The sequence below is a fragment of the Pteropus medius genome, unplaced genomic scaffold (assembly GCF_902729225.1).
Source record: "Pteropus medius unplaced genomic scaffold, Ma_sr-lr_union100, whole genome shotgun sequence".
Taxonomy (NCBI): Eukaryota; Metazoa; Chordata; class Mammalia; order Chiroptera; family Pteropodidae; genus Pteropus; species Pteropus medius.
Window position 1 is genome coordinate 10,894,157 of NW_024351543.1, and position 23,322 is coordinate 10,917,478.

At 46.8% G+C, this 23,322-nt stretch overlaps 1 protein-coding gene and 1 long non-coding RNA gene across 2 annotated transcripts in view; one reads left to right on the forward strand and one right to left on the reverse strand.

The window, feature by feature from the left end:
- ITGA9 (integrin subunit alpha 9) overlaps nucleotides 1-23,322 on the reverse strand; it is a 295,468-nt gene that overhangs the window by 37,249 nt on the left and 234,897 nt on the right. The window contains exons 20-23 of the mRNA XM_039843320.1: nucleotides 21,945-22,024; nucleotides 16,502-16,591; nucleotides 14,265-14,373; nucleotides 9,823-9,930 (exon numbers count right to left, since the gene is read on the reverse strand). Of these exons, the coding sequence (XP_039699254.1) occupies nucleotides 9,823-9,930; nucleotides 14,265-14,373; nucleotides 16,502-16,591; nucleotides 21,945-22,024 (387 nt within the window). The remainder of the gene's footprint in view (nucleotides 1-9,822; nucleotides 9,931-14,264; nucleotides 14,374-16,501; nucleotides 16,592-21,944; nucleotides 22,025-23,322) is intronic.
- On the forward strand, nucleotides 16,587-19,761 carry LOC120586759 (uncharacterized). The gene is made up of 3 exons (XR_005648792.1): nucleotides 16,587-16,874; nucleotides 17,811-17,940; nucleotides 18,284-19,761. It is a non-coding gene; the product is annotated as an uncharacterized LOC120586759 (long non-coding RNA).

Here is a 23,322-nt window from a genome sequence, read left to right on the forward strand (position 1 = left end):
TCTCAGCCAGTTGTGGTCCCAAATGCGGTTACATGGGAATCACTTCAATCGAATAAACGGCGTTTTTCTGGGAGGTTCGGGGTGGTCCTCTTTCAAAGGGAGACTGAAGGTTGCTTGGTGCTGCGTGGGTCTGATTCAGACCAGCTGATGCTGCTGCAGACGCACCCTCAGTTAAAGCTGAGCACTGTGGTCCCCGGCCAGGGCCGTGAAAGGGAAGCTTTTCTGTGTGTGTGTTGGCCGTCTACATGTGCGAAGGCCACAGCAATACCCAGCACGTGCTCAGCCCTGACTGTGTGCCAGGCTCTGAGAGCTGTACACTGATTAACTCGTCCAGTCCTCACTCCTGCAAGGTGACTGCTCTTACTGTCCCCGTTTTACAGATGGAGAAAATGAGAGTCAAGGGGAGGACATATGACTGCATGAGGTCCCCCAGCTGGTATGTGACACAGTTGGGTTGGAATGCAGGCCATTCAGCTCCCTGCCTCTCAGGTATGGAGGCTGAAGATGGGGCTGGGGCTGGGGCTGGGGCAGGACTCACAGAGGGTTGCGGGTAGAGGGAAACCATCCCTTCTGTTTTGACCTTGGTCAAAAGGAAGGAACCACCAGCCTAGGAGTTTAGGAATCCCAGAGTCCTCCGCTCTGACCTAATTCTGCCACTGTGGGGGAAAAAACAACTCCTGCTCAGACTATGGGAGATAAAAGCGCCTGCTGGCCGGGAGGCCAGGCCGCCCCACACTGTCTCGGGCTGGAAGGGGAACAGAGCATTCTGAAATGTTGTTTCTGGAAAGCAGCTCTGAGCTCATGTGGTCCCGTGGCCTTGAGTGACAGATAAAGAACCAGAGGCCCCGAGTTCCGTGACGCGTCCAAGGTCATGTGATTGGCTGTTGGCAGTAAGTGACACCCAGTGAAGGAATCCTGTGGCAAAGACGGCCTTGATGAACACTCGACAGTCTGAGGCCTCAGCCCCAGCTCTTCTTCTTAAGAGCTATGCCACTTCGGGTCTCCAGGGCCTCAGTTTCCTCACGTGTAAAGTGAGGACGGTGGCCTCTGTGGTCATTATGGCTGGCCTCAGTTGCTAATTCCACACGTTGAGGACTATCTCTGCATTTTCATCAGAGCATGGGGCCACCTGTCTCACATTACGTAGGTAAGCAATTGCTGAGCCCCACCACTCCCCAACTTGGTTCTAAGCACCCTCTTTGCTCAAAATCAAGGGGAAGTAATGTTTTCTTCTTGTATTACAGACAATAGAAGCACCACAGCACTGATGTCCAATAGCTGTTTCCTAGGCTGGCCAAGGACCCTGTGGCCATTGCCCCCTGCTCATCTCGGCCCACTCCCTTCTCATCAATTTTCCAGACTACTGAACCCAAATGCTTCCCATGACATGGCTACTTATCTCTTCTGACCTCTGGGAGCTGGAAGAGGTCCATGTCTATTGGAATGTGAAAAAAAGGACTTTACCAAATAAGAAAATGACAAGAGAATGAGGGACACAGTGTCAAGGCTGAATTCTGCGAAGGCAGCCACTGTGGGTTTTCTGCTGGCATCTGGCCTCCCCCTTTCCCTTGTCCCGGCCCCAAAGAAAACATTGTGCAAGTTGAAACCAAGAGATAATGGTGACTTGGAAAATCGTCAGGAGCCCAAGAAGAATGTGGACATCACTTGGTGGCAGAGTCTAAGTCAGCCTCGGTTAGGGGAGCCTTTGTGGTCAGAAGCCTCCAAAGTCCCAGGCCTGTCTAGGATGAAGTACCCCTTGCATAGGTGGTCTGGCAAGACTTCGCTTCATGAAATACTAGGTTTGAAGTATGAATCAGGGCTGATTCTGTGGGTGTGACACCGAAAAGGAGAACCCGCCATTTTTTTTTTAATGTTATCATTGAAAGGAATGTCTACGGCTTCTACTAAAGCGTCTCCGGGCTGGGGTGGTCTGATAACGGTGCAGCCTCAGGAGAGGAGCCTGCGTAGGTACCTCGGGGGTTGTTTACAGACCTAGAGTGAGAGAGAAGGCACAGACCTCCCCCAGGGCCCCAGAACACAGCAGCCCTAACGCAAACTAGAGGGACAGAAAAGTCCTCCCACCTGTTTTCTAAGCCTCATGCCCCAAGCACATAACCCTGGAATCCAATTCTCATTGCTTAAGGCCCCATCTCTACACTGAGTTCAGACACAAAGGGCAATGATACCAGCTAACATAGGAGCTATTCTGAGAGCTGTGGCATACAGAATCCTTACAACACCCATGTGCAGAGGGTACCGCTATTAGTAGGGTGACCATATAATTTCTTGTCCAAACCGGGACATTTTTGAGAGGGAAGAAGGGGGGATCAACCAGGTAGATCAGTATGATAGAGACTTATATCAAGGATGTGCCAGGCAATCTGGGACATCTGGTCTCCTTAATTTTTACTCTCAATTTAGAGATGAGAACACTGAGGCCCAGAGAGGTTAAACAACCTGTCACGTACCTATCTATAAGCTTTGCCTCTATAAGGAGTGACATCTTCAAAATCCCCACCAGGATGTTCACTCTCCCTTTCCACCTTCCTCACACTCAGGCCGTACAGCCTGTTCCACACACCTGTCCATCATCTCATTGTTTATCTTTTTACAGCCCTCAGAGCAGGGTTCCTATTGTGATTGTGAACTTTGTCTACAAATTTCTCCCTCTACCAACAAGTCAGCCCCTGTCACAACCTGCATTCCTGACAGGGAGGAGGCACTTCAGGTGGATCTTGGAGAATAAAGAGAACTTCTTGAGAATAGAGAGAGAAGGGGGAAGTAGTTCCAGGAAGAGGGAACAGCATATGCAAAAGCGTGGATGTACAAATAGTAGACTTAAGTCTGGAGGGCCCAGGAGTTCAACATGGCTCGTGCATTGGATGAATGTTGGTAGCAGGGGCCAGAAATAAGGCAGGAGAGGTAGGCCTGGACGGGGAGGAGGACCTGGTAGGCAAATCGTGGAGGGTGAGCAGCTACCCAGGAGGAGGATTAATGTGTCTCAAATTAAGGAAACGCTTTTTCACCTGAGGCAGGTGGCATCATTGGTATATTTTTAACAGGCTAAGGCATAAATGGCCCTTTTCGACCAGAATCAGCCCCATTCCTTGACTGTACTCCAGCTGGTTGGATTCTGGGGATGGGAAAGGTCACCGAAGTGTCCCTGACTTGATGTACAAAGTACCCTGCCTTGAATGCAGTATATAGCCAATAAAGGGGAAATGGAAGATTAAATTAGCAGAGGAACAAACTCAATGACAACAGTGCTTTCCTTGAGCCAGGCTTGGAGTCACTCTCGGGTGAAGTTTGATCTGAAAACTGTTTATTGCATTGACTTGGATTAAAGGGGACACAGGTTCATTTTTGAGTAACATCTGTTTCATGTTAGTTGATGTTAATCACTGACTTTATGTTCTCTATGACATCCTGACGTGATCCATCCCCTGGCTTACCACCTGCTCCTCTGAATTCACATGACCCTCGACTTTGAAAACCCAGAGAATATTCTGAACACCCACTTTGTTAATTCGATTATCTACTGCCTGCTCTTGGAACAAAGGTATCGGAAGACAATAGATTCTCTTTCTGTCATGGGGGGCTGGACATTTACCAAAGTGGCTTTGGTGACATTAACTTTAGGACTCCAAGGTTTGAAATAAAGGTAGTATTCATAAAATGATTGAGAAATGATGCCAACCGATAAATAAGGCCGACCTAAGATGTTAAAGACAAGAAAGGTAAACAGGAACAACAAGATGTAAACTGTGATGAACAGCCTTACAGAGCCCTTTTATTGTGCCTTATGTTAAATCACATTTCTATGATTTACTATTGAGTGTTTCTTTATACTGCCCAAAGAACAGTAAAAGATGACAATATTTTAACCATAAATCCTAAGATAAATATTTTCATGTATCACCATTCATTTCAAGCCTTGTAATAATGCTGACCCAGCATAACCTAGAAGGGGTGGATCTATTTATTTACCCTAATTTTTTAATTTCAGTGGCACTATTTAATATAACAGTGGAGAAATAGTGATCATGATCTTGGGCAGGTCCAAATAATGGATATGCCTCTCTTTATGTTACTAATGTATTCAAAGGGTTGAAACACATTTTTCGTGGGTATGCATATCATTTAAAGGAAGGAGCTCTCAAAGGTGTCATTTGGTAGACCCTCTGAAGAGTTATGGATTCTTTTGCTTTGTGAAATGGGTCCCCCTATTTATCAGTTTAGAAAGTTCTTATTTTCTGATACAGTTACTCGATACATAGCTAGAGACTCAAATGTGTTCATACAAATAGACAAAAAGAGAAAACATTTTGATTTCCAAGGAAGAATAGCACTCTGATGATCACACAAGATAACATCAAGCTCTAGAGTTGGACAGTCCTTCCAACACTTGATCCTCAAATGAAGAGCCATGTTTTTGAATTGAAAAGTGTAAATGACAGCACATAACAGCAGCCTATAAATAACAGCCCACTGCCAGACCTGCAGTCGGGGATGGAGCAGGAAGAGCAAGAAGTTTAAGAATGATCTAGTGTCATTTAATTTTCAGAAAGTGGAAGAGTAACTTTAAAAAGCCTGGAAAAGCCTTTTGTCTTTCTAAGTGAAAATTATCTTCTGAATAAAACACTTGCTTTCCCCAACCCTCTTCCCCATCCCTCAAGTCCATCACCACTGTGAAAAGTTGTCCTAGAGCTGAAAGATCAGGATGTTACTGAGACCAAAACTGAAACAGAAAATAAAGGGACAAAAAACCAACTTTCCAGAGGACAGAGAGAGCACCATCCGCCGCACACGTGACTTCTGAGTCTGCCTTTATCTCATTAAACATCTAACTTCTTACGATAAAAGCTAACGACTTTTTCCCCCACCAGCTCTAGGGTCTGGCTAAAACGATGTGGTTCCCTCCCCACTCCCCTGCACCCTTTCCCTCTGGGTGAGGCAGGCCAACATGCTGCAAAGTCAAGAGAGCAGTCCACCACCAGGCTGCCCTGTGAAACGGAATTCATCTACAAGTCTCCCAGGCGAGGCCCATTTCCCGAACGTGGGGATGGCCTTTCACTGGAGTTAAAATGATACAGATAGGATGTAGTTTCAGAGAAGCAGTGACACAGAAGAATTTCCAGATGCGGTCGGATTCTCTTTAGTGAAAAAAAAAAAGTGAGACAGAAATATGTTATCCGAGCACTTGACATGCATGCCAAAAATTTTACTTCCCCAGATAATGAAACATTTTAGAAGCAGAACGGTCTGTTGGTTTGGATAATAAATGAGTCAGTAGCCCTGCTATGGGACACAATGCAGTTCTTGGAACGGTACTGGTTTATTTAAATTCTGGTTCTAGCTCTTGGACCCATCTTATGGTAAAGGATGAAGTAGCCCACCTAATGATTCACTGAGTTATCTCTGCATTTATAAGATGGGACACTTTATTATTACCCTTTTATCAAAAGGCAAATAATCATTTTCTGGACGCCATGTTTCATGTGTAACCATCTGTCTAACCTCTTACACTCCTTTCCTGAGAGTATATACGTCAGAGCAGTGAAAAGAGAAACCTAGATGACATTCATTAAGTCTAAAGTTTCAAAACTTTATGGGAGGCCTGAAATATGCTTTAGGTCATAAATTTAGATTATTAAGAAGTGAGTGAAGTTGGCTCCCCGACAGCTAGGGAGATAATTGCTTCTCAGTGTCTAACAATGTTGACAAAGCTCTTTTGGGTCAGAAGAAACTTGGTGTGTCTATCAGAAGGGAGTTTTCCTGTTTTTGTGCTTCCGAAGCATTCACAATTAGTCCTCAGCAGGTTAAATGAGAACCATGTGTTCCTCAGCAATGACCGATGCGCTCTGTTTATCCTCAGTGAGATTTCCTGTTATCGACTTTGGTAACAACCCATCACCCCTGCAATGACAGGGCTCTGTGTCATGTTGCTTTTAAGGAATGAACAGCAACAAAAAAAGAACGAAGGAAAGTAAACTGCATAATCACCGATATTTAAGGCCAGAAAACACCAGGTACCCAACTAAGCAGGGACATTCCAGCTGGCCCACACACCACAAGGGAGCCTTAATGCTTCCAGATGTCACAGCGGCAGGAGCAGGGGGACCCTGGCTCCTCGATAAGGCCGGCGCCCTCAGTCAGCAGGGAGACAGCGCTGCTGGCTTGATTCATTGGCCCTGTCCACATGGGTTAAAGGGCAGCTCAGACCACACCGTGCACGGACAGCCCCGGCTGAAGCTCATCCCCACCTTCCACAGGGTGCGTGTTGAGCGTAAGCTGTCCCTCTGGCCAAACCTAAAACTGACCCAACAACCTGGGAAAATTGTAACTCTCATTTCAGAATTCAATCAGCCATCACCCCTCTTTTTAATTGTTTGACTTCTGTTGAGAAAAAAATTGAAGCCAGCCTGATTCTGACCCATTTCAGGAACTTGACTAGTCAGCTCACATTCAGATATGTGCAGAAAGAAAAATTTTTAAAAAGTGGTTTGAGGCCTTTGCTGAGATCAGCAGACTTTCCTGGGAGGGGAAGGGAGGGAGGGAGAGAGGGAGGGAGGGAGAGAGAGGAAAGAGGGAAAGAGACAGAGAGACAGAGAGACAGAGAATGAGAATGTTTTCACTGCTCTTAGAAGCCCTTATTTCTGAGAAGTGATTCAGCCCCTTATTTTGGCTTTACCTTTTTACTTATTCCCACATTGAAATTAAGGCAGCCTCTGATTCAGGTTAAGGGAAGCTGTCAAAAGAGCTCTACTTGGGGATTTTAATTCAACGCAAATTTCCTGAGTTCCTAGTACATATGAGGTGCTCATTACATGTGCTGCAGGGTGTCCATGTGTCAAACACACACCTATCTTAAGGCAGAAAGAAATACTTGTGATGGTGACACCACCAGAGTGAGAGTAGCCAATTCTTTCATTTACCTGTGCATATACTGTGGTCCAGGCACCAAATGCTGGGGACACACAGGAAACAAAGCAGCCAGGACCTTTGCTCTCATGGTGTTTTTAATCTCGTGGAAGGCAATGAAACTTAGGAATTTCAGATAGTGGCCAGTGATAAGAAGAAAATAACACACAGGGATAGAGAGTTGATGGAGGTTTGCAACTTTAGCTAATGTGGTCAGGGAAGACCTCCTTGAAAAGGTGAACTTTGGGCTCAGACAGGCATTATGGGAAAGAGCCATCCATGCCAAGATCTAGGGGGAGAGTGTACTGAGCAGAGGCAGGTGCAAAGACCCTGGGGCAGACTCTCTGGGAAGGCATCTGCGAGGTCTTGAGGGAAGAGAGGATGTGTGCATTGGGTCTTGCGTGGGCTTTCCACAGCCAGAAGGGTGGGAGAAGCCATCGGTAAGGTCAGGAGGCACGAAAGGAGGTTTAGCAGCCTTCATTCTCCAGAGCAGCTGGAAGACAAGGTCAAGGATGAGGCTGGCAGAGGATACTGGCCTGGAAAGGTGGGTGGGAGATCATGCAGGGTTTTGGACTTCATGGTTTTGGTCATTCTCCCTGTTGATCTTTTTACAGAGAAGCTCAGGGTGCCTCTGAGAGTTCCACAGAGAAATCATTAGGAGCAGAAGTCAGCAAGTTCTCGATAGGTAAACTGGATCCTCCTTCATTTACCTGTGCATATACTGTGGTCCAGGCACCAAACTGAGTAATAACAGTTTGTGATAAGGAGAGGTTGGATAAAGAGGCATATACATCTGGTGCTCAGTTTTGAATTTTTATTTATTTGGACAATATGGAGAGAGTGCAGAGAATGACCTAGGATGGGAAAAACAGAATGAAAGGAATTGTGATCTTTTAGGGAAGAGAAGTGGGAAGAATGACTAAGTAACAGCTCAACTTCTCCCTTCAGAGGGAGCTAGGCAACTGTTTTCCATTTTAGTTCAGAAAAGGTTGGGGAAATTAGAGCATGAAAAATTGAGGATAGTCATAAAAAATGGAATTCAAGGGATACCAGAATGGCTCAACAAAGAGAACTTGCTGGAAACACAGTTCTGTTTTACTATTCTATTTTCAGAATACTTAATTGTATTCTGTTCAAAGGCAGAGGGTTAGATCATGCAATCCTCAAATCCACCCCGAGGCTGGAATCCATTTCCTGCTGGAGAGGGGTTTCCTTTTTCCTCTTTCCCTCTCTCATCCCCTTATCGTATAAGCTGTATTATTATCAGTTCAGTTTACATGACATCGTTTAAGTTGCAAGATATCAAGAAAAAGATTGCACATCATTCAAGGACTTTGCATCCTAGGGAGGGTCCTTAAGCCTTGAATTCTTATTAGCAGGAACATCCCACCCAGGATGCGTGTGGATTTGGTATAGGGTGAGTCCTTGAATTTCTACAGAAATGAAAGAGGAGAAAAAAAGAACTTGTGTGCACCTGGGGGGAGGGAGTAGCAGACGTTGCAAAACAAGTGAGTTGTTCAGTTTTGCTCTGGGTTATATGCTGGTTTGCTTTAGAGTGCCAGGCCTGGCTGGCGTACAGGTGAAGTCTTGGTCTCCAGCAAACTTGCTGCAGGGGAGACTTCTTGTTGCAATTACCTTCCGTGCATAACTAAGTAATAAGACTCAAGCTGTCTCTCATGTAAAATGTACTTTCACGAACAGCTGGCTTTAAAAGTCAGTGTTACTATCAACTGTTGCCAGCGAAGTAAGTGATTGGCTTTGAGGCGGAAAGCTCCCCCACAGTGAGTGCTGAAGAGCACGCACCCCCAGACTTCCGGATGTCTGAGCTGGACACCAGGCAGGGGCAGCATTGGGGGCAGCATTTACAAGGAAAGAAACTGAGGAGGGCTAAAATCAAGGAGAGAGAATCAGAAAACACTGACCTGGCAAGCCTTCGTGCGTGAACAAGATCACGTCACAAACTCCCGAAACAGCTCTGGTCCCCCAGCCGAACGAAGGTCTCAGTGAGACCTGTCTGACTCCTCTACTTAGAACTACAGCCTTTCCCCCTCTCAGCCCCTTGCCTTCTCAATTTTTCTCCACAGCATTTATCATCATATAACATATGTTTTCCTTATTTATTTATTTGTCCCTTTCCACCAGAATTTACATGAGGGCTGGAAATTATTATGTTTTTGTCTGTTCTGCTCCCCACAGTAAGCCAGTGCTTGGCATATGGTGGGTTCAAAATATTTGTTGAATTCATCATAGACTGAATATACAGCTGTACATGAGTCGGGCTGAGATGTCTGAGATGGAGGGTGGAAGGAAGAAGACCCTGGGCTCCGGAGAAGTTGGGGGAGAGGAGCAAAGCCAGCGAGACAGGAGGAACCAAGGGAATGTGAAGTCCTGGAAGCCAAGGAGGCTTTTCAAGGAGGTGGGAGGGAACGATCATCTGCTAGCTATCAAGCTTTCCTTGAGTTAGGTCAAGTAGAATTGCATATTCTGCATATAAATTTGAGTTCCAACCTGCACTTACGTCTCATGAACCGATCCTTTATCCTCCAAGCATCAGTGGCCCTGAGAATCTTTATGAATGCTGTGGATCTTCCCTTCAGAAAAGTTCATTTAGATACACGCAAGACTGTAGACGGTTGCCAGGGATCCTAGACCCAGTCAGGTCCATCCCAGAAGTCCGGTTCATAACCGACCCTCGCCTCTCCCCAAAGAGGTCTTCTTATGGCATTAACCAAACTATCTCAATGTAGAAATTCAGGTGTTGCAGGTATCCTAACTTCTCCAGATATGTTTCCAAAGGTTAGACTGCGTTAAGTTAACTTTCTGGGTTCTCGGGGTGGAACACAAACTGTAAAATAAGCTGGCTCACGCCTGAAAGTAACAGTGAAACAAAGGAGAACTCACCGTCATCTCCTGGACGTGAAACATTTCTGCACCTCCAGATGACAGCCGATTGGGGAAAGAGATGCTGACGGATGACCCAGGAAGGGTGCTTGGTCCAGTGTTATAGACCTGTGGGTATGAGACACAAACGGCAAGTTTTAACAGAAATACAGATCTTCATTGCATGTCATGCAACAGGTACTCCAAAATTCTTAGAAGTGATACACAGAGACTCTAGGGTTTGGGATCTACTAGGTCATGACTTAAAGTGAAATAGCGAATGATGGGAGATTTCAATGAAATAGAAATCCTTCTAATACGCATTTTTAAACCCCAAACTTTCAAATTACCTTATTTCCTTTTAGGATTTTGTCTTTTTCCTGCTAAAAATTATATTTCTTTTTACATACCTAGAAATGCACGTGTAGAGACAGAAAATAGATTAGTGGTTGCCTAGGGGGGATGGGGAGTGAGGTAAGCAGAAGAATGCATCCCCCCGCCCCACCCAAAGATGCCTACGGCCCAGTTGGTAGAACTTGTGAATATACTACCTTACGTGGCAAGGGAGGGGAATCAAGGTTGTTAATCAGCTGGCCCTAAAATAAAGGGTTATCTTGGATTACCCAGGTGGGTGCAATGTGATCACGAGAGTTCTTACATAGGGAGGAGAGAGACAGACAGAATCAGGGAGATGTATTATGAGACTTAACTGGCCATCGCTGGCTTTGGAGATGAAGAGGGCCATGAGCCAAAGAATGCAGCATTCTCTAGAAGCTGGAAAAGGTAAGAAAACAGATTCTCCCCTAGAGCCTCCAGAAGGAATGCAGCCCTGCTGACACCCTGATTTTAGCCCAGTGAGACCCATTTTGGACTTCCATCCTCCAGAACTGTTAAGATAATAAATTTGTGTTGTTTGAAACCACTAAGTTTGTGATAACTTATTATAGCAGCAATAGGAAATTAATAAAGGGAGTGACTGCTAATGGGTATAGTTTCATTTTGGGGGTGGTGAAATGTTATAAAATTAGACTATGATAGTTGCGCAATTCTGTAAATATACTAAAATCATTGACGTGTACCCTTTAACCTGGTGAGCTTTAAATGATATCTCAATAAAGATGTTATTTTTAAAAAGATGGGTAAGAACAAGAGAAAGGAAGGAAATGCTGCTTGGAGGCCTGGGGACTAGGGAGGGAATTCGGGGACACGAGGCATCTCTGAAGTTGAGGTCAGAAGGGCAGAGGCTGGAAATCTAAGCAGGTCTTCACACATGACAGAGCGTATCAGGATCTAGCTGCAGCCAGATCTTCCCTAAAAAACCAAGTCTTCATTTTTTATTTTTTATTTGCAATAGTTGATTCTGCTTCACAGAACAGACAAAAAATGACTGAGTGGATGAGAAGTCATTGCCAACTCTTGATTGAAAAAGAACAAAATCCATCAAAAACAACAATCCCAAGACACAAGAAGAGGAAGGACTATCCAACCACAATTGAAATAATTTGAAGTGAAACGTGAGAGCACCCAGTTGACAAGAAACCTACTGACATGTCTGGGAAATCCCAATTAAAGCATAAGTGGGGGGTGGGGGGGGTGGCTGGGAGGAAAGAAGAAAATGATTTTGATTTGCATTATTTCACCATCAGAGCCAGACAGATGGGAGAGCTTGTATTATCATACTTATTTACTTTTAGCAAATGTCTTAACATTTGATTCTCTGCAAATGTTCTTGTGCAACATCTGCATTATTTTTCATCATTTTTCAGGTGAGAGAAATGATCAACTTTTGATGCAAAAAAAAAAAAAGCCTATCATTAGTTAATGAATTATTTTGTCTGTTAAGAAAAACTCTGATAAAATGTAAAAACCAGGTCCAAGACCAGTATTTCTGCCTTTCTGCCTTTCTCCCATTTGCGTTTGTCTTTAAACAATTATGTAGCTTGTTGAATAATAGCTTTTAAAAGACACAGAAAGATCTCTTTATATAAAAAGTCTTGTGATAGTCTTCAGGAGTGATGTTGCCAGAATAAGGAAATGCAGAAGCATTTTATGCTTATTTCTGATCCCTATTCTCACCTCTTGGTCACTATCACCATTAACCTGGTTAGTGGCCTTCAGGCAGGATGGTCATAACAACAAGTATACCGGAAAAGGAGCTGTCAGAGAATTCTCGAGGAAACAGTCAGCGCTGCTAACACAAGGGGTCTCCTTCTAATCAGCGACACACATCATCCATCTTTCAGACCCAGCCACCTCTCTTAATCCTGATGGAATGTTGTGTTCTTCCTCAGGCAACTGATGATCACAAGGTCTCTCTAAGGGGCATGTTGGTCACTGGTTAAAGGGCCCTGATTCTCGAGCCTGTCTCTTATGTCAGGCCAGATGCGAAGAAAGTTCTTTGCCTGAATATCAAGCTTTAAGCTCCCTGTAAAAATGCCTTTGGAGAAACATGACTTGACCACGTACCCTCATATTTCTTTATTTTTTTTAGAGGGTGATAACATTTTTTCCTCTTTTGTATAACTGCTGTTCCCCTTGCCTTCTCTGTCAACATGCATGCCCTCTACATGGTGTGTGTTACGTGAGCCCTCTACATGGTGTGTGTTACGTGAGTCAAGAAATAATTTTCTTGACTGTATCTTTTATTGTATGACGCACAAAACAAAAACTATGAGTAGGTACGTAATTAAAATGATTCAAGTAAAATGAAATAACTCTATCTGGTCTTGACCAGATCTATCCAATTTTTCTATCCAATTACAAAAAGCGATGGAGAAAAATAACAAATTCCGAAAAGCATTTTAGCGACACAGAGGACCTGTCCTCTCAGGAATCACTCTGAGCTCTCAAAAGTAGGTCTAACCCATCTTTCTGGTTTGCCCCGTAAATCAAGGCATGGGGTGTGACAGCTGAGCTTGGCTGGCTGGGAGGTGCATTCCCTCTGAGCTGGGGACATGTGCTACTCATCATGGTTTCCAAGGTCTCTGGCCCGGGAGAACATTTTGGAGAGAAGAAGACCACCCCATTTGTGTTTGTGAGACCCCACAAACATTTTCTGCCTCATTCTTTAGGCCCTTACCCTGTCATGATTTGTCATCCCCTCAGTCCACCCAGGAGTGGCCACAAGGAAAGAAAATAATAATTATTTGGCCACAGCCGTCAGTGCTAGACCGGGAACAGTCTTCTCCAAGGGGAAGGGTGGAGTGGAGGCAGGAGAGCTCTGGGAGACGTGGAGCGTAGGCTACGCCGCACCCCGGGTGGGACGGGCCTACCTCCTCCGCCTTCGCTCCATCCCCGGCTCGTGGCAGGGCATCTAGTCAATGCCTGACCAGCCCTGGCCTGGCCCCGTCCTCGCCTCTCCCAGCTCTGGGCCGTGTAGCATGTCATCTCCCACCTGGGTCTACATTCTCTGTGTTTGCCAGTTAAGGAGAATGGACTGGAGGATGCTGGATGATGCTGAGGCAGCTCTAGTTTCACATTCAAAGAGTCTCACATCGAATAGTGCTGGCCTGAGAATCAGTACTTCAGAGCAGGGCTCCGCACACTACAGCCTGCAGGCCAAATCTGGCCTGCTACCTCTTTTCATACAGCCTGCGAGCTAAGAATGGTTTTATATTTTTCAATGGTGCAAAAAAAAAAAAAATCGAAAGAGTAACACGTCATGACATGTGAAAATGACATGAATTTCAACTTCCAGGGTGCATCGTGACGGCTTTGTGTCTGTGTTGCCTGTGGCTGCTCTCACACTTTGGCAGCGTAGCTGAATTGTTGCTACGGAGACGGTATGGCCCGCTGAGCCTAAAATATTGACCCTCTCCCCTTTTCAGACAAAATTTGCCCACCCCTGGCTTAAGAGAAGGAACAGTGTCCTTCACGACGAGTGGCCCTGCTGGAAATCATGCTGGTGTGACGGCGAGAGCCAGCTCCTGCTCTGCGAAGGAGCAGCACGTTTCCTCCCATGCGCTCACACTGCTTTGCTCTTGGGAAACCCCACTTCTGAAAGGCTGTCTGTCTGCGGGGGGAGTGGGCTCCTGGCTGAGTCATCACAGAGAAGCGCAGGAGGAAGGAGACAAAACAAATCTCCAAGGCTGCCCTAGCCATCATGTGAAGACTGATGGAGAACTGAAAGGGGTCCTTTGGGGCCACTGGGGCTGGGATGTTGGCCTGGGCCTCAGCATCCAGAGGCCTTCTTGGGGAAAGCTGATGTTCATCATGCAGCTCTCATTCCAAGTGCTGAAAAGCAGAGGGGTCTACGCAGCAGAGTACCAGAGAGGGGAGGGGTTGATTCTGTGTGCGGTTACAGAAAACGCATACATACACATCCACTATGCTCCAGCCAACCAGGCTGAGAAGAATTTCTCCTGGAAATAGCCTGACCCTTTAGTTGCCTTTTAGTAGAAGACACATTCCATGGGCCCTTCTGTTGGCTCCCAGTGACAGAGATGGTCCCCAGGGGTGGGTACCTGAAGGGTGACGTTGAGGGGCTGGAAATGGCACTCCAGATCATCCAGCTGAATGAAGCTGGATGCGTCCACTGACTCGCCATACACAAAGGAGGTTGGAGACATGATTCTGAAAGAAGAAACCAGGAAATCTGTCACCCCAACCCTTGGTCAAGCAACGCACGGTCACTGCCATCCTGAGGACCCAAACATCTGTCTCTGTGGAATCTGGCTCCCTCTAGTATTTTCCACCAAAGGCTTCCCTTCTGGAATTGTTACTTTCTCTCCTGTAAATGGACACGGCCAGACTTATGCTTTCTAAACAGACATTTCCAGTAATGTCTTCTCACCTTAGGTCAAATCGATAAGCTGCATATACAAATATGAACTAGGATTACATTTCTAAACCAAAGAGAAAGACTCTGGTTTGATTTCGTTTTTTTAAAACAGGATTATAAAGTTATACATGTTCTGTTTTGTCATTTAAAAGCTGTTTTGTAGATTGAGGAAGATCATGGCAAGCTCTTAAATATAAGTGAATCATATATTTGGCATCTAAACTTCTGTGACAAATTCATTTAAAAAATTTATCAGACTACTAAAATGATTAGAAATTAAATATTAAAAATGGAGTCCATTCGATGATAGCATTTTTCTTCAGATTTCAAACAGTGGCTACAAAGAGGTGACTAAGAATTCAAGCTTGTTTTGTAGCATTATTTCAATGTTGCCTGTTATCAACAAACCCCAAGATGAGATAAAGCCCAGATTCACTTGAATTTCCAAATATTGGATTCTAGATGAGATTCTAGAAGCTGTTCACTTGCCTGAACACTAATAATGTAAGATTTTTGGTCCCAAGTCAGAATGGCAAGCTTTTAGGAAATAAATTCATCTATTTTCAACTTAAGCGTATTCCTTCAGGAATGTAGTGAGTCTCAGTATCATCCAATAGCAAGATCTGGCTCCTTTCTGCTCGCACTGTTTCATGTTCCTGAAGAGATCAGAGGTGGACTCGTTTGTTTAACCAGTGGCTTCATCGGGGGCTGTTAGCACCTCACAATGAGGCCTCCAAGGGCCTGATAACAGGCTCAAGTGAACCAGTGTTTTCTCCTTGGTCCCCAAGGACAGGGCTTGGTTCGGGGCACAGGCTCACTGTGCCTCTGATGAGAGAAATAAATAAACTATATGGTTAAAAATAAAGCCATGAACAGAGGCAAATCTATGCTAATTTGCAAATATAATCCACTGATGCTTCACGTCTGAAGAACGTGATGAAAAAGGCCATGGACGCTGGACCGCCCATTCCCGGGCACCCAGCAGAGCTTAAGCCATCACAGCGATGGCTCCTTCTGTGATGAATTAACATTTCTACTTCTAGCCAAGGCTGGGACCAAGAGCACTTGAAAATTGAAAAATGAGAAACTTTGAACCTCCAGAAAGTTGAGCTTGCATATAGGGCAAGGGTTCACTGGGTTGTCATTTGATCTGAACTAACTGTACAAGTCTTTTTTTCCTACTATCAAAGAGGTATGCGCTCTGTTTTCTGAAGCCGGAAGCAGGAACCGAGTTCTCATTTTTCCAGGCCTGGGCTTTGGCTGAAAACTGACCCAGGTTGTTTTGGGACTCACAGCTCTGCTTTCCAACAATGCCAGTAGCTCTGGGTGGCCTGGACTTCACCCGAGCAGATGGTATGCCCATCCCAACCGTCCTGTGCCCTTTCCAGACTACCACGGGCATCAGGCAGAGCTGCCGCAGAAGAGGTTAACGGAGACACACAAAACCAGTGCTGCCTCCGAAGCAAATTCGAAAGGCACACCTCCCTTCCAGCCAGGACACTGGGACATATCTGGCTGTAACCTCTGGCCCAGCAGCCTGTGGCTGAGATTTTAATCCCAGGAATCATACTGCCTGTTACCATATGGCACTCTGGAAGAGCAGGCCCTGAGAATAAATATACGCATATAAAGATGTACAGAAGGTTCAAAGAAATTATGGGGCTTAAACTTGTCGTCAAACTTCTTGTGTTACCCAGCAGGTGGGTGGGTGGTGGGGAAAGAAGAAAAAATGAGGAGGGAGGAGGGAGGAGGGCATGAGTCACTGCACTCAAAGCGTCCTCCAGCCTTTCGGAGCTGGGAAGAAATGGAAGTGGCAGGGCCGCTGACTCCTGGCTACGCTTGCTTGCGAACACAGGAAAGGCACGGCGTTCCACTGCAGGCCACCCTTGTGTTCCCGCAGCCCGGGACTGGGCTACTCACCCAGTGACGGACGTGTCCACTTCATGCATGAGCGGCACCGTCAGCGTGAGGGTGTTGTCATGCAGAGATTCTGAGCGCTCCACGTTGCCGCTGCGGGGAAGAGTAAGGGAAGGCTGGTGAGCGCTAGCTCTGCGGCGGCAGACCCGGCAGACCTCTGTCTGTGTTCCGTATTAGAGCACTGCCTCCTCCGAGGGCTGACTCTGCGCCCTGTGCGGAGTCGCAGTGGACACTCTACTGCCTCAGCTGTGTTTCCCTTACAAAGATGTGAGTGGTGCAAATAGTGTCCTGGGGAGCTGATCGCAGGACACACCAGTCGGGAGCGGAGAAGGGAGACGGAAGGGGAGGAAGACAAGAACGTCACGGGATCCAGGAGGTGAGTGCTGTAGGCGACTGGCCTCCGTCTGGCTGGGGAACTATGGGAGGCTGTGAAGAACACACACTTCAGTCCTCCCGGCTGAGGGCATGGGAGCTGGGCCCTTATTCACTGACTCCTGAGACCTGCTGCTGCTGCTGGGGGAGGCCAAGTGGGAGGCATTAAGTCCCTGGCATCTGCCTTGGTCTCTGGCCAGACAAAGCCTCAGGCAGAGTGGCAGGTGCTGGGAGCTGTGCAGTGGTGAGTGGGAAAGGTGAATGCTGAGGGGTGTGGATGGGCATCCGCAGTGTGTGTTGCTTCTGTAAGTGCTTGTTTCATGAATAATGAACAAAGAAGGTTAGGACACTACAGCCAGGAAGGGGGCTGCTGAACTTTCGTGCTATTTCCCACCTAGAGGCATCACCCATCTTCCATGGACGGCCAAGCCCAGGACAGAGGCCCTGGCCAACCCTGCCACTATAAATGTCATGGGAGCTCCTCCTAAGGATGTCTGGCTGCAGTATGTCCCCATGCAGACTTCCCCCATGGGTTGAGAAAGCACAGGGTGGCGATTCTTGTGAGGTCACTCTGGAAAGGCAAATGCAGGGGAGCTGAAGCTCTTGAGTGGCTGCTATGTGCCAGGCACATTTCACAGCATGACCTCCCTGGGTTCTCAGAGTGACCTCATAAAGGATGGATTGCCCGCCTCTGACGGGTAAGGAACAGCTCAGGTAGATTAGGTAACCTGGCCCAAGGACCAATGGCAAGCCAGGTCAGTCTGCCTCCCAAAGCAGGGCTTTTCCACTGTGATTCCTTCTGATACCGGGTTTGAGAGGCTTGGGGAGGGATGGGAAAGAAAAGGAGAAGAGAGAGAAGAAGGAAGGGGAGGAATGCAAAGACCTAGCTTCCCTTTACTATTAATTAAACTTCAAATGTGAACTGTGATTATTATTCCAGGGAAAGAACTGCCTGGGGAAAAGGCATGGCCGTTGGGTGTGGGCTGCTGAACCCACCATTTCCAGGTGGTTCTACCACATGGCGTGAATGTGGGATCTGGGTGAAACAGAAGACCCCCAGACCCGCTGAGGTGTGGGCACAGCTCTTCCGGGCCACTCCCCACCACACGTTGTTCCCTGAACTGCGCGGGGTTCCTACCGGCTCCCTGCCTGCCCTGCCCCCACCGCCTTCCTCTCCCACCCTGAGAGTGCTGAACACAACAATACTTAAATAGCGCTCAGCTCACATCCCCTCTTCTTCTCTCTCCTATTGTTCTGAAACAATGGTGCTCTGCGCCTCTGACCCCCTGACTCCTCATCTGTCTTCCGCATACGGGGTGGGGCGACATCCATCACTCAAAGGACAACCACAGTTGCAGAAGCAGCAGAATCAGGTGCCCGCCCGGCCTAACTTCCTTGCCCTTCCTTTCCTAGGGGGCAACAGAAATCAGAGAACGGCAGAAATCAGAAATGGGACGGCAACGCCTGGGCCCGCTCCCGCCCCCTACTCAGCATCCTGCCAGGTCTGCATTATCGGTTCCTGATGGAAGCGCCACCCTCTGGCCCTGCCATTTGTCCAGCCACCTGTGGCCACTGGCAGCTCAGGCCTGACAGTCTCATCTGTCATCGGGTGACGGTTCCAGACTGAGCCAAGTTGAAAAGTTGAGATAAAGAGGCCAAACATCAAAAGGCTTCCAGTCGTCCTGCGAGCGTGTGACTTGGGACGCCTTCCCGAGGTCAGCAGAGCGGGGCTGCTGAGAGGGGGGCTCTTGAGAAACTGTTTAGTCTCAGTTTTATGTCCTCCTAGGTCCACAAGTGGGCAAGAGATCTTCAAAGGGTGGTGATGGGAAGAAAGGCGGGATTGATAGTCTAACTTTGCTGTCAAGATAAGGAGCTCTTAGGGTCTTTCCGTCACAGCAGGGAGTCAAGTGCTGTGGGTGCCCAGAGTAAGACCAGATTTCCACCAAAGCCTGGAAAGAAACGAGTGCCTGAAATATTCTGCTGTGTATTTAACAGAGAGCACGGCTTCCTTAACATCTAAATTCGAAGAACTAGATCTGATATTTAACCAGTCGAGCTACCGGTACTAGGCGTCCCGTGATGCCATGTGGCGATAGCAGCGTATAGAAGGGGATGTTCCTGAATTTAGTAAGTTATCAACATTTTCTTATGTGCCCAGCACGGCATCTGGTAAATAGTAGGAGCTTAATACGTTTGCTGAGTGAAAAATGTGCCCAGTATAGAGTAAAGGACTAGGTAGTTCTCAGCCTTGGCTGCTCATTGGAGTCACTTGATGAAACTTTTAAAACCCCAAAGCCCAGATCTCGCCCCAGACCAGTTAGATCAGAATCTCTGCCATGGGCTGAACCAGGCATCGGAAGATGCTCCCGAGGTGATTCCAGTGGCCAGAGCACCACTGGTCTGTGGGCATGTGATGTTAACAGATGAGGTTTTCCCCTCCGTGTGTGGGCCAGCCCTCCTTTTACACTTCTGACTAGGGTTGGGAGGCAGGTACTTTGGACAAGGGAAATCTCTTCCATACATGTTTCCTGCTCAAATATTCCTTCCTAGGAATATTGGGTACCCCAGGTGTTGAGGGACCAAGAGGGTGCATTGATGGATCTGCCCAATATTGGTGAGTTTTCTGCGGATCCAAGAAACAGCAGGAGAATGAGAATTTCCAGGTTTTAGTGGGCCTCTGCCTCCCTTGATTAAATCTGACAATCTCATTCTCTGTGGGCAAGCTGCTGCAATGTGTTACTTCCCTCTTCGGAAACTTTCAGTGGCTCTCCATTGCCTTCGGAAAGGAGCTTGGACTTCCTGAGGCTGCACGGGCCCTCCAGCGCCCAGCCCCGTCTCCTCTTTTAGCTCTACCTCTCACTGCCTTTGACGTTCCCCACCCTTCCTCAGAGACGGCTGGCTCACGAAGCCCTGATTTGCTCCAATGCCCACCACCCGCACGGGTGTAACTAACAGAGCAGGTCATCCCATGCACGTTCTTACTGCTGTGCCTATGTTTCTTTGGCCTGAAAACAGACTCCTCTGTTTAAATGCCACCTCCCCAGCGAAGCCCTTCTGGATTGTAGCAATGGAAACCGAGTCGACCCTCTCTATGCTTTGCGTGTGTCTCTATTATATCGCAGCCACCTTATACATGAATGTGAATTATGCGATCTTGTAAACAGTGTGAATTAAAGAGAACCAAATCTTGAATGATTTCAAAACCAAGTCTTGCATGATTGCAAGCCCAGGCGGTCGTAACCTGTGTTGAGTGCTATCCCCCTGTGACAGTGGGAATCGTGCACTCAAAGGTTCTGTGGGAATCTGGGGATTACTGGGCTCTGTGTTAACATTCACTGTCATCATGAGTTACATCTCCTTTGTGCATCCCGCGGCGATGTATAGAATACACTTACTGCTCATGTCCATTAACTCTGACTAGTGCTGAACGAAAGGCCAGCACGTCATCAGTTTTGGAGTGGAAGTTGGATCTGATAACGCGTGGTAAAGAAGGTCAAACAACTTCTGTGTCTTATTTTTAGGACAGAGGACATTCTCCAAAATAGTAGAGATAATAGACGTCAGCATTAAAAGCAAAAACTTGCTATGGTGGTTGTGGATCCAGGGGCTCTGAAAATGTATGCCTCCACCTTCAAAGTCACTCCTAAGGGAAAATGAATCTCAATACGGTGAGTTTAAAATAATGTTGGGGCTGAGGAAGGCCTCGAATAAAAACACAAGAAAAGAGTAGTGGGGGATGAAAATAAAGCTTCCCTACGTCTGCGTCCGTGAGCGCTGCTGCTGTCTACTGCTGTGTTATGCTTGCTGTGGCCTGACCTGGGGTTCCCAAACACCCAGCAACTACAGATGGGAACTGGGGCCCCCGGGACAAAGCCGTTAGTGAGAGGCTGGACTGTGGAGGCATTGAAAGATTCAGGACTTGTGAAGAATCTTAGTCTAAACTCTGAGTAATTTGTATTTTTGTGAAAATTCAAGAATCACTCAGGGGCTGAGGATTACAGGATGCTAAGAAACAAACTTCGGTTGAAGCATAATCAATGCCAAGATTCAGAAGAAAGCACTACGCCAGGATTTACTGCGTCTGATGGCAAACATCCAAGGTACAATGTCAAGGATATAACAGAGTTGAGAAAGGAGGATTTCTGAAGACAGTTTTTGTGGAAAGCTGTTTGTGGAAGGGAGAAGGTGTCTGCATTTTAAATCACGCTTCAGGGAACCTCGATTGAACAGTCTGATTACTGCCCAGGAGATTAACAGCAAGGGGCTGCTCGGCTTCCCCTCTGATGGCAGAGGAAAGAGGGGTGACTGCACGAAAGTCACCTGCACTTCCAGTGACTGTCTGGGCAAAGATCTATATTGAGTGGGATCTACATGGGAGATCCAGGGTGGGGTCACTTTTGACCTTGTCCCGGAGGGCACAGTCTCAGCAGCAGAATCTGAAGGTCACCTCTGACTGCCTAGAGGCTGAGGTTGGAAAAGGTTTTTCCTTTTCCAAAAAGAGTCAGCTTTGAATACCTCCACGGCCCAGTGAGTGCTCAACAGTACCTGCTAAGTCAGACCTTTTCTGTTTCCCAAGCCCTGCCAGAGAATGAAGGGCTCAGAAACTGCTCTCAGGAAAAGGCGGGGACCGTGGAAGCACAGTGGGAAGAAAGCAAGATCATTCCAGACGGAGGCAGGCTTTTCCCCGCCGCAGCCTTGCCCCGGCCAAGTGTGGAAGCCTTAACTTTAAATCAAGTTTTGATGATTTCATGGGACAGGACACTTTACGGATTTGTGAACTTGCTTTGACACTTGCAGTGACTGTAAGACTTTGCATTGCCCAAGAGTGACCCGAGAATGCACAGGACTGTCCTAGCTGTCCTCCAAGGACAGGGAGAGACTGGGTGGCTGTGCAAGCTGACCTGGACAAGCACCATCCCTAGGAGATCTGATTTTACCCAGTGATTTATCACTGAATAACCATCTCCTCCTCCTCAGCATCCTGAGCAGCATCAAAGCCTGACCAGGGCATGTCCTTTCTGGTCCCATCAGTATTTGATCTTTGAAAAAAAAAAAATGTTTAAATCTCCTTTACCTCTGAGCAGTAACGATGAAGCTAAGAACTTCCTCTTCCCCTGACAGGTGGCTTGTATCAAAGATGACGCTGAATTCATACTAGAAAAAGAAAAGGCCATGTGTCATCAGCAGGCATGCCAAATTAAACCCTGTTAGCTACAATCTTCTGCAGTTCATGACTTCTGGAAACTCATTTGCATGACAAGCTTTATTTTTTATGTATATCCTTCTGTTTGTCAGGCCAGAGACTCAACTTTAAGATAAAACCAGGCTGGGACCACACGCTGGCGAGAGGCACCACTAACCTTTTCAGCAACTGAGGGCCTCTTCAGGGAGCGATATGTTTGTCTCTTAAACTGGGACTTTCTACATTTCACTCACACGCCATGCTCGATTTTTTGCCACATCTGCATAACATATCACCTGTGATATTTACTTCATGTTTTTATTGCCTCTCTTTGTTTAAAGACTATTTTAAAAGGAAAATTTACATTCCTATCTCAGGTGGGACTGCAGGATCACTTGCCATAAAGAGAAGGTAGTCACAGAAAGAAGTACAATGAAAACAAAGCCACGTTGAACTGTGTTGCTTGCTGCAGGCTCCGAGCCTGAGGTCTACTCTATTTTGGTAAAAGGGAGATCGATAAGTGACAGGGCAGCGTTAAAGCTACGCGAGCCCGATGGGAGACCTTCTCCTGCACGTGGTGACGATGGGAAGAGTGCTGAAAAGGTCATAATTTGTCCACTGTCAGAGGCAATGCCGTCTAGTGCTGTGTCCACACACCACCTAGAACTGTTTCAGGTACCCAAGTGATGGACGTCCTGCGATCTGGGGACATTGCCCTGAGCAAATGGTTTTAACCATATCAGGCATGTGTGGAAATGTGGGTGAAACCCTGGGGTGGGGAGTTACAGAACCAGGTCCTACCACCAACTGACCATGTGATCTTTGCAAAGACACTTCATCTCTTCTCATTTCAATAAAAAGAGGGTGGACAAAATGATTCTTAAACTCCATCAAGCTCCGAGAGTCTATAACTTACTTAATATCTAGATACTTGGGTTCTTTTATGACATATTCTAGCCCACGGACTAACTTTGCAACAGTGGATTCTACTGAACTGAATGCTGCCTGATAGTAATGAAAACTGGGCCATTGCATTGGACCATCATCTATCGTGGCCACTGGACATCCCTTTCCAGACAAAGATTTCTGTTGCAGTGGGACTTGTCAGCAAGTGACAAGTGGGGGTGGGGTATGGAGACAGGACAGGAAGCAGAGCTGGAAGATGCAAAGAAAGGGAAAGTCAAGCGACTTGTCCCAGCGGAGACTCAGAACTGGCAGAAGATCTGAATTAAACACACTAAAGATCAAGGTGAGGTGAAAAACAAAAGAT